Below are 11399 nucleotides of genomic sequence, written 5' to 3'. Positions count from 1 at the left end.
ATATTTCGTAATTGTATATAATTATAGGTAATTATTTTATAACGTAAATGAAATAAGTATAATTTTTTAACAACATATTCACATGGCGGGAAAAACTTATGAAATTAATAACAAAATACATAATTTATCATATCTTTTATTTAAATTATTTTGTGAAATATAAAAAAAAGATGTATAAATCGAAACTGCATTGATCAACAAAATATTCCGTGCATTCAAATTTTCGAGAGAAAAAACAAATTTCTTTTTCGAGACTCTACAAGATCATATTCAAGGAAAAATCATATTCTCTCTCTCGTATAAAGTGATATCAAATTGACTCATGCTATCGCGAATGATAATATTCGGGGATTCACATTTTTTCGTACGTTTCCTCATAATCGCACGTCGTGCAAGTGTGCGTATATGTATCATCCTCTTCATTGTACGTGTCTTCTCCAAACTCGTGAACGTGCGACGCTTTTGTTGTCTTATCGTACAACGAACTTCTCACTTGCATTCGCAGCTGTTTCATCTTCACTCATCCGCAAAACGTAAAACTTGTTTTAGCAACGATATACGACGTCATATTTAAATCACTTATACAAGTTAAGGTACCTTCTTATTGAATTTCTTGATCTTAGCTCCCGCCCGCTTTACATCGCGCGCCTCCTTCTCCTTCAACAGATCCTCTTCCGAACCCCAAACTTCCAAAGCCCTCTGTTCTATCTGCAGATGCAGGTACAACTTCATCTCGCCCCAATTCGCGTTGTGAGGATTCTTTCGCACGATATACTTTAGCACAGGTTCCCGTCGATCGAGATCGCAATCTTTCAACAGGTATTCTTGTTTAGCTTCAGTTTTGGTGATTAAGGAGTGCTTTCCCTCTTTATCCCTAAAACGATATATATAACGGTATAATATTCGCGACTTCTCATTATCAAGAGACATGAGGGAGAGGAAACCAGATACCATATAAATAAAGCCGTTTACTTCAAATGCCGCTCTCATACCTGCATTTATCACAGACAGTTAGATCGAACGTTTGCAAAAGATATGAATCTCCAAATTTCTCCTGGCACTCCTCACATTCGTTAAATTTACCAATAACTGGCTCTGGCTCGGTTCTAATTTTAAGCTAAATAAATATAAATGTTTATTATTGTATAACGTAACAATGTCATGCATATAATTATGTATATACGTGTCCGCTACCATTTGCTGTTCTAATTCATCGTTTTCTTCTATCAGAAAGCCACCACCACTGTCGATAACACGCTGCCCTTGTACTTTTATCATTCTTCCTTTTACAGAGTCATCATTTTCTCTACAACCATATTATTAATAAGAACACGTAAGAATCTAATCAAATTCTTAAAGAAAAAAAAGGTTTATTTTAAATCCAACACTCCAAGATCAAAGAATTGAGCTTTAAAAGATGATTGAATTACAGACAAATACATTAACAAATCTCTCATGTATACGCTTGATACACACCTCGCATATGGATGAGCTACAACCTTAGATTTTCTTAACAAGAGTGCTCTCTGGCGATTTCGTTCGGCTCTCTCTTTGAGCTGCCTCTCCGTCTCCGTGTTGTCTCCATTCTTGTTAGAATTACTTTCCATATTTTCGGTTGCTGTACTAGCCATTTGTTAACAAATAAAACATCAAATCCCCATGTGCGTTTTGTGCCAATAATACATATTTATACGCTTTTAAAGGATTATACCCTGAAAATGAGCAATGTATAATCGTTTGTTTATTCCTTGAGATGATAAACATTCAGAGGATACTGTGTGTAGAAATTTATCTGAGTATCTACTGTAAACAAATTCATCAGAGGGCTCAACGTAATACCTGGATAGATCAGATAAAAAAAATCAAAATTTTCGATGGTTTTAACAGACCGTCGAAAAGTGTCATATCGCTGATGTTTGTTTGAAACGTTACACAATTAGGATTGCATTAGATTGCGAAATCAAGATGCAAAAGTAAAGGCATTCCGTAATAGCGAGGTTACTCACCGACATTTCGAGTCATCCATGTAAAACTTTATGTCACGCAGCGAAAACGACATTGAACTAAAAGGTCCGACTGACGAGTTATGATATTAAATATAATATAAACGGAAATAATTAAGGCCCAAGTTATTCACACGGGAAAAGCTTTCAGCTCATCAGATATGTGCCGATCTGTTCGTTCCAGCACTTCCAGCTGATTTCTTGCACCTTCTGCACTTCAAAATACACGTGGGCTATATTTATAGAGGCGTACACGCGTCCGTAAAATTAAAAAAAAAAATAGCCGGTAATTAAAAGCTGCATTATATTAAAAAGTTTCTCATGAAAATATATAACATATTAATTTATAACATGTCCAAAATATAAATGTAATGTGCGTGTTAATTTTTAATATAAATATTTCTTCAATCCAGAATGTTTAGTGTAGTGTCATTGCAAATAGGATATGACAAAATAAAATGACAAAATAAAATAAGTAATGGATTTGATCTCGGATATTTAAAGCTATCAACAATTCTCCTCCCAGCAAACCAATTGATACAATTATCGAGATCTTCAAATATTCTATGGCTTTTTTATTGTTAACCTCTTATTTCTTTTATAGTTAATAATTTAATAAAGGTTTGTATAAGAACACGCAATAAAATTGAAAACGAAACACGTTTAAAGTTGCAGATAGAAATTTTATTAAAATTTAGTAAAATTGACGATTTGTACGAAAGTGACGAAACTGTATATTACAATGTGTCAGTCGAAGCTTCCTTATTCCATTCTATTATTAACTTAGTACTAATTTACATCCACACTTCGAAGTCCGCATATATAGATCATGAACCGAATAAATTCGCAGACTCGTCATATCCATATTAATTGTGATGTCAAGCGATAATTGTTGCATTCGTTGGATACTTCAAATATTCGCGAACACGATTATTTACAAAACGCATGCTGTATCGTAGACTAGATAGATTGCTGTAATAAATGGGATTGTTAAACGTATTACTGGGAGGCGACAGTTCGTCGTGTTAGTATAATGCTTGTGAATAACTTAATTATTAAAAATAACTTAATTATTTAAAAAAAGAATGTTACGTCAGTAAAACTAGTGACAAGTCGATGTGATGTATCGTATCTTCCGGATTGTTGAAAAGACATATAATAAAGCATTATTGATCTGCTATACCTCAAGTTAACGAATAACTTTTGATAATTAAAACGTACCTAAAAATAGATCGCAGAATACTCTTAATTGTGATTTAAGACGCATTGAAGTAGAGGAAAAACTTAAATTTTGGTTCTGTTCTTTTTTTGGCCTGTTGCCGGCTACTTTTTCTTTGCCCAAAAAGTGAAGTAAATATATACATAATTACGCGAGAAAGTAAACAAGAGAAAGTGAAAAGAGGAGAAAGTGAAGTGAAGAGAAGAGAAAGGAGGAGGAAAGGAGGAGAGAGTAAAGTTGAAAGAAAATACCTTGCAGTCAGAAAAAAAACAGACCTTTTGTATACGACGCACGTGTAAATAACTGCACTTGCGTCATCGAGGATGAGACAACTGGTTCGCTTAATCCCCGACGGAAAAGTGAAATCTTCACGAATTTCTCCCTACTTCATGTTACGCACAGTTTTGCATATCAAAATGTATCAATATTCTCGAAAACGACCTCGAAAATACGAAAAAAAAAAAACTCGTAATAAATCATCGATACTCGTCGCGGTGATAAAATATCAAGTTTGCGCTCTGAACACGTTGTGCTAGCAATGAATTGCACATGTAACACGCGTGAATCGATTCCGCCGTTCCGAATTCCGTTGGAAGAACTTTGAGACAATGGTTCCTTCAACTCTTTTTGCCGTAAAACTTCCGATTCAGCAGGTACAGGAGCAGGTTCACATTGATCTTCGCCCTACCGAACATGTCCATGCAGGGTCTGCCCTCGTACTGCAGCTCGAGCAGCTCCTGTATGCTGATGTCGAGCTTCTCCAGCTCGACGCCCATGAATTTGCAGCGTACAGAAAATACGCCGCTGTGCTCCGTCGGGCTTATCTCGAAGATGACGTTCTTCATCTCCGTCGGGCTCAACGCCTGATCGACCTCCATCAGCACGCCCTTCTCCTGCAACTTCCACGCGGAATACTTCACCGTCATCTTGGATCGCAGTTTGCACTGCGTGTACATGTCCTTCTGCGTCGCCTGATACGCGCGAAGCGAGCTCTTTCCCCTGTGCAGATTCTGGAGGCAGCCCTTTATGTACTCGTTGTAGAATCCGACCTGCTCCTCGTAGTACCGCGTCTTCTCGTCCAATCGCACCTTGGTCGCCCGCAGCCCCTGCAACTCCTTGTCCCTCGCGACGCGATACTTGCTCTTGTTGCAAATATCCCTTGCTATCGCCGTCACGATCGTTTGATAACCGTCCGCGCGACTGACCCATCCCTCGAGCTCGAGCTTGTTAAGGTACGCGCGCAATTGCATCTTGCAGTCGTTTATGGACGAACTCTCGCGTACCGTTGGCGACACGGACGAATAATCGAACAGTTTCACGCTCATCGGAGAAGATGTGGCCTCCAAGGACTCCACGAGAGTCGGCTTCTTTAAGAACGGGATAACCGACACGAGTAATTCCTTCGCCTTCACGAAGAGATTGCTCAGATTCGTGTCGTCATTTCGCGGCACCTGGAACTTGTTGGTCAACACCAGGCACACCTCCTGCTTACTGTATCGCGCCAAATTTGCATCGTACGTCGCTTTGGAAATCCCGAGCAACGACGCCACGGTTGGTGCCGGGCCCAAATCATCCAACAAGTCATGCAGAGGATCAGACGGATCCGGTGCTATCTGGTCTTCATAATTCAACATCAAAGCGTGAACGTCGCATATTTCTTGCAGAGATATACAGATCTCCGGATTCTGTATAAGCGTCGCCTCCGTGTATTCGTGAATATCGAAGTGTTCCTCGAGGTCTTCCACTTGGCAACAGTATCGGAAGAAGTCTTTGAACTTCTCGTGGCAGGCAATTATGAACGGATTCAAACATTCCAAGTGCGGTGCCTCCTCGCCGAAACCTTTCTTCGAGGTGGAGAATTGCAACACCTTGGCTATACTGGCCAGATTTTTTCTCTGGCAGGAGGACAAAGTTCGGTCGACCGGCAGTGTGACGATGTCGAAGGTGTCCGGTGCCACGATCGCGGCGTTGATGAAGTGATAGTAAATCAAATTGCCGACCGCCTTAAGGATATCTTTCTCGGGAGCATGCGGAAACTTGTCCATCAACGTGTTGTACAGGACCTTCGAAACGTAGAGCATCCCGTAAGGGATCAGATCACGAGACTGCGTTATTCTATTGAGAAACTCGAGGGATATTCTCTTCAATTGATTTATCGCTCTCGTGAGCGATTCCTGCACCGGGATGTGTTTCAACGCTTGTTCCTGAGATACCGTATGAGGCATGTCCAAAGACTGGCCGCATTCCATTTCCAGCTGATTCCGCCAAAGCTTGTATATGTCTACCGGATTCGTCTCTATGCAGAGATCCTTTTCTTCCAGGACCTTCTCGATCAACGAACCTACAATCTGCTTTAACGACGCTTGACCGTTGAATTGTTTCGCGTAATTCACCACCATCTCGCGTACCAAAGGCTTGCCGGTCAACACGTCGGAGGGCTGATGGCAATTGCACTTGATCTCCTCTCTCAATGCGCAACCGAAGAGTTTCAGCAGTAAATAGTCTTCCCGGGTGTTCGATCCGAAATTAAACAACGTCAAGATGATGTTCTTCAGGAACAACTTGTTTGACTTGTTGCTAGGAGGCAAATATAACAGCTTGGACAAATATTGTGGATTCGTCTGCAACGCGTAGAACAGGTGCTGATAGCCCTCCAGCATCTTACGACCTTCCCTCGTTAACGATTTGAGACCTTTATGTGCCATCGTACTAATGTCACTCAAGACGTTTTGATCCTTGCCCGCGTTCTTCTCCTTTGCAAGGGTATCCAAACTTTTGCCGTGCGCCACCACATCCTAAATAAAAACGCGAAATATTTCTTAGCAAAATTCCGATTTTGTAAATATTCGATTAATTTAAGAAAATATACCTGTAACGCTATTCTGTTCTGGATCAGTAATCCTATTTTAACGAACATGCTGTTCAGTTGCTCCGATAGATTCTGATTGTGCCTTATACATTGTACGACCTCGTGCTTCAATTTCTAAAAACAAACGGCCATAAGAGCAGAACTTCGATACGCAGAAACAGAGATATATGCAAGTAATACGAAGGTTATCATACTTGTAATTCTAGATCCTTGTCGTAATCCTCCGCGCTGAAACCTAATACCGTTGAAAAATATCTGACCACGGGGAACGACGGTTTTTCCGAGCGCAATAAAGAGCGAAAGGCTTTTCTCGATGCTCGGCCACGCCACAGAGCTTGTATCTTAATTATCTTATCCTCCTATGTAATAGAAAAAATGAAATTTTATGGAAGAAATTACTGATAAAAAATGCAATTAAAATATTCAAAGGTTCAAGCTTACGTGTCTTTTATATCGACTTAATCTATCATTCTTGTCGTTTGTTCTTGCGTTTGATAATTTACTGTGACATGATTTATCATCCTTATTTATTTTTGCATTTAAGGATTTGCATTTACTCTGATGTTGTAACATAATTTGTCTCCTTTTTTGCAATAGTTTACGATACTGTTTTCGTTGCCTAATGCCCCTCCACCACGCTTGTATCATGATAATTTTTCTCAAATTATCGTCGAAATAAGCGTATCTGTCAGCGATCTGTTTCCGCAACAAGTATCCTCTAATACAAGCTTGAAATTTAGCAAATAATTCTTCATCGTACATCATATAATCTTCTTCACGTTTCTCTGCTATAATAGATTTAATTGTTTCCTATAAACGTAAAAATAAATTATTATCAATGTGTACTTTTAATTAGGCACGATACTTTGAGAGAACCCATACATACATTTATATCATCTATGGTGAGATGATGAGTCTTCGTAAAACCTATCGGACGCTCCCATGCATATTTTTCGCCTTTCAAATCGATATAAATTTTATTTCCTTTATTGGTAGTATAGCAAACATATGGGCAATTGTATATTTCACGCTACAGTACAAACAAAACTTTAAATAACGTTTATAACAAAGCATATATTATATATTCTCTATTTTAAAAAAGTGCTCTACCTTCCGCTTCAGTAACCGCCGCAATTCCAGAAAACATCGCTCTTGACATTCTTCACTGAATCCTTCAAATTTTTCAGGTATACCAAACGTTTCCAGGCAGTTGAGAGTTTCTATCAGACTATCATTTTCCACATACGTGTTAATGTCACACAAAAATACTACCACTGTAACGCATTGTAAATAAATAAGAATAATTTGAGTATTTGTTAAGATCAATTGTCTAATTTAGTATGTTCAAAAACGACAGAAAAACACATTCAAAACCATGTGACATACTTTCTTGCATTTCCTCGATCTCTGATGTCACCGTCTTCGCTACAGTTTTGACATCATCCAGCCATAGTTCGGATCCGTCAGATTCTTTCTCAAGTAAACGTTTCTTGAATAGTTTCAAATAAAACGGTGCGTCGTACGGATATGTAGGTATATCGAACTTCTCGGTAATCATTTTTAAGGCTTTCATCATACCCTCATGGTCGTTCGTCGCCACGCCTCGATTAATTTGTTGCAAAATCTGTATAACTATTAACACGAAAGTAATTATCATTATATTAATTTAATAGTTGCAATATTTAAATATAATTATTCGATTTATGCAGCATTTTTATTATACCTTCAAAACCTTCATCACACTGTTCGTTTACCGAATCGATGCACCTTTGAATATCGCTGTAAGTTAATATAGAACATTCTTCAGACGTTCTTAGCTTTACTTGCCGAGCTGTCGTTAGTTCTTGAGCATACTTTACTTTATTAAATTCATCTAATTCCTGTAAAGTTTACAGCAATATGTTAAAACAATTTATTTCTATAACAGTGAAAAAATAATTGTAGATTGTTGATATACCTACAGTTAAATGTGCGTCAGGATTCGATAGCTTTTCATACACGAAATCTGGATTTCCTGTGTCCACCGCTTTGGTAATAGCCGCAATAGCGGATAAGACAGATATACAGGCGATTATGTCATCATAAGTGATATTGGTCTATCAAAAAGAAAAAAAATAATCGTTATTTTAAAAGTTGATAAATATAAATGTAAATAAAATCTACTTTCAAAAGAGTTATAGTTTTTAATTTCCAAGAAATGTAATAAAACACAGTATAGCGTAGATAATCTTACCTCAGAGTCTATACGATCTTCTCTCATCTCCTGATAATACAACGGAAGTGCAAATTCATCGATGTAGCGAGAGATTTCTAGACACGGGGTTTGCAAGATCTCATAAAACTTTTCTTTGTCCGCAGATTCTAAAGCCATATTTAGACGTTTGACAGCCTCCTCTCCTGTAACAAATGAGAATAGCAGCTTATATCCGTCTGAAAATTATACAGTACGTTTAATTAAATAATATTAACGTTTGCGACGTTGTTGTGCGTTCTCGTTTCCTTTGTCAATCGCATTCTGAAATGTATCGGTCCAGTACTGAATGCTTTCAGACGGATATATGCCACTCCACTCGAATTTATCCAACATCAGCATTAGTTGTTCTTTATAATCTTCAACATTTTCAGAAAATATATTCTGTAAAACAATATACATGTGACGTTATGATCAAAATTTTTAATAGTTATTACATTATATGCAACAAAAGAATGTTTTCTGCTATACCTTGAAAGATAATACTGGCACTTCCAAAGCAGCTATTATTTCAGCATTGTCATGAGATAAAGACGAAGCAATGACTTCCAGCGCGCAAGAAGCTGAAATACAATATATATTCCATCACAATAAGTTTATAATATCTTTTTTATAAGTTAAACCGAACATAATTTTATAATCATCAAAAAATTTGACATATTAATTTGATTTATTTACCATTTACATAATTAACGTGTCCTTGTATTTCTGCTTGTGTTAATAACTCATCGTATTCATCTGCTACGTAGCTGTCGTTGAGGGACTAAACAGCATAAAATTGAAAAATTGTATAAATTGAAAGATCAATGAAAGTATTTAAATGTGAGCATGCAAAATTATGCAATACAATCAAATTAACAATACCTTGTTAAGTGCCGCTTCTGTTTTCGCAGCTTTAGCTTCCGCCAATGCCTTACTATACTTTTCTATGTAAGCAGGTTCAACATTACTTAACTGCATCTCTTTACTTTGAAGCTTTTGTAAAATTTTATCGTTATCCTGAAAATACACAATTCAGTTAGTATTACCACGCAAAGTTGCTTTCTAGACGAAATAAAACAGACATACGTTATCTATCACAGCTTGATTAATTGTGACGACAGCGTCGTGAAGAGTGGCTGTATCCGTAGTAATGCTGTTAGTCAATAGACCTCCTATTTTTTGAAAGGCAGGCATTTGAATACCTTGTTTTTTCAGTTCTTTAGTAACGGTATCGATTTCTTCCTCTGAAAGAATGTGATACAAATATATAAGAATATATATCTCCCAAAAGCGTAAAAGAAATAGATATCCAAAATGCATTTCAATCATTTCATATTTAATATCTCTGCATTTTCTAGACGGCATTGTAGAAAAGTACATACCAGAGAAATTCACTTTTCCATACAAATCTGGCATTGGTGGCGCTTTTCCATATTTAAATAAATGCTTGCTAAGAGCATGGATGCAATATATCAGTCGCGGCATATTCTTCTTGTCGTATATGTCTGTCGTTTCTGGCAGGAATGTCTGTAAAAGGCAAATTTTGCATTATCTCATTTTAACCATTAATATTGTACCAACGATAAAATTCTTTCATTAGATTTCAAAATTACTTTGTACATACCAACGGTAGACGCTCGGACTCCAAGCATTTTAAAAAATAATTTATATTGTCCGTATGACGAAATTGCAATCCAACAGCTTTATATCTGCGCTGTTCGCTGTCGTAGATTTTATTCAACGGTAAAACATTAGGTGCCATGAAGTGGCCGAGTTTCGCTAGATACACTCCGTTGCGAAGATTCTCCTCCAGCTCGATCGACGGAGGTAACGGCTCTCTCAAGCAGGCTTCCATCCATCTACAGAAGAAAAGTGATGCTAATATATTTTTTATCTCAACAAATATAAATCCTTTGATTCTGATAAAGATAAATAACAGACAAATATAATCAATCAATAAGAGATAATTAAATGTAGTAATTTATGTATCCGCATTATATTTACTTCTTAGCTTCCTCCAAGTGGCAGAGATAATGATACGACAATTCTCTCCTACGTTCCTCATCCATATCCTCCGCAGATGTCCTCATGTCTTCTAAAATGTATTTATATACAATTCTAAATATTCGAGAGTTAATGTTCAGCACGTAGAATAAGAATGTATCTCATATAATTAGTACTTGAACTTTTTTCATCACAATGTCAATAGGTCTGTTTTTCTTTGTAGCTAAACTAGCATACTTATTTTCTGCACTTAAAGTAAAATAGGTATATGTTTGAAATTTGAAAGCGAGAAGGAAAGTTCTAGCGCAGTCCAGTGCAACGATTAAAAACAAACAAACAAACCTAATCGTAAAAATATTATCGGATACGCCATCCGTTCCACTACTTTCAAACTTAATCGTACATACGAGATGCGCACGTGCAAAATTATAATCAATTATATACGTGCGTAAATTAACAAATTATCTAATAATATAGTTACGGACGCTCGAGAGTTCGACGTGCGTCGACAAGATGACAGAGGTCCACGATACGTTCGCTAGGTAGACGCGTATCCACTGTTAATCAGATACGATAAAACAATGCGGGCGGTTCCTCACCTTTTCTATCCCTCGTCAAAATGCCAGTCACATTTACCATCCTGGGAGATAACGCGGACACGCGCTGTCACACGAAAAACCGAGAGCAACAGGTGAAAAACATCGAGCGGTACGTTACACTCTCCCAAATTCAAATTTATTATCCGGCGTGGCAGGTGGCGGCAGTGCCGTTCAGTGCTGACAACCATGCGAAATGCTCGAATCGCGAATATCGCGATACCTCGACCATAACTATAATCAGAGAGAAACCTGAGAGAGGCCATCCCGGCCTTTTTCGTGTGTTGCTGTGTTGCATTTTCCGACGCGCCGCCTGAGAAAATGCAACTCAACTACGTCGTATCGCTCGGTAACCGCACATGGTTTGCGTCCGTGCTAGGTTCGTGCCGAAGCCGAACTAGCCAGCTGGAGGGGATATTCTGGCCGCGGCGGCCGCGCTTCCATCTTGCGTATTCCAATTAATAACGAATTACGA

The 11399-nt window shown here is 37.9% G+C and overlaps 1 protein-coding gene across 2 annotated transcripts; it reads right to left on the bottom strand.

Annotated features, from left to right (window-relative positions):
- Positions 1–120: 120 nt before the first annotated feature.
- LOC112461251 (ras GTPase-activating-like protein IQGAP1) lies at positions 121–11145 on the bottom strand. 2 transcript variants are annotated; one of them, XM_025026417.1, is made up of 24 exons: positions 10928–11140; positions 10329–10419; positions 9949–10183; positions 9707–9851; positions 9411–9568; positions 9207–9341; positions 9021–9105; positions 8814–8905; positions 8561–8726; positions 8325–8488; positions 8053–8187; positions 7815–7971; positions 7478–7723; positions 7202–7365; positions 6978–7121; positions 6533–6901; positions 6286–6450; positions 6092–6205; positions 3894–6017; positions 1477–1634; positions 1195–1306; positions 993–1117; positions 598–874; positions 121–514 (listed from the first exon to the last, which is right to left on the bottom strand). In XM_025026417.1, the coding sequence occupies exons 1-24, from the start codon at positions 10965–10967 to the stop codon at positions 353–355; spliced, it is 5763 nt and encodes a 1920-aa protein (XP_024882185.1). In that variant the 5' UTR covers positions 10968–11140; the 3' UTR covers positions 121–352. The 2 variants fall into 2 exon arrangements, with proteins under 2 accessions (XP_024882185.1, XP_024882184.1); XM_025026416.1 differs by lacking the exons at positions 121–514; positions 598–874; positions 993–1117; positions 1195–1306; positions 1477–1634 and having other exon boundaries at positions 3421–6017; positions 10329–10416; positions 10928–11145.
- Between the last annotated feature and the right edge of the window lie 254 nt (positions 11146–11399).

This window comes from Temnothorax curvispinosus, unplaced genomic scaffold (assembly GCF_003070985.1).
Source record: "Temnothorax curvispinosus isolate PA1 unplaced genomic scaffold, ASM307098v1 QBEX01011206.1, whole genome shotgun sequence".
Taxonomy (NCBI): Eukaryota; Metazoa; Arthropoda; class Insecta; order Hymenoptera; family Formicidae; genus Temnothorax; species Temnothorax curvispinosus.
The sequence above is the reverse complement of the archived record's forward strand: the minus strand, read 5'-3'. Positions and strand labels throughout refer to the sequence as shown.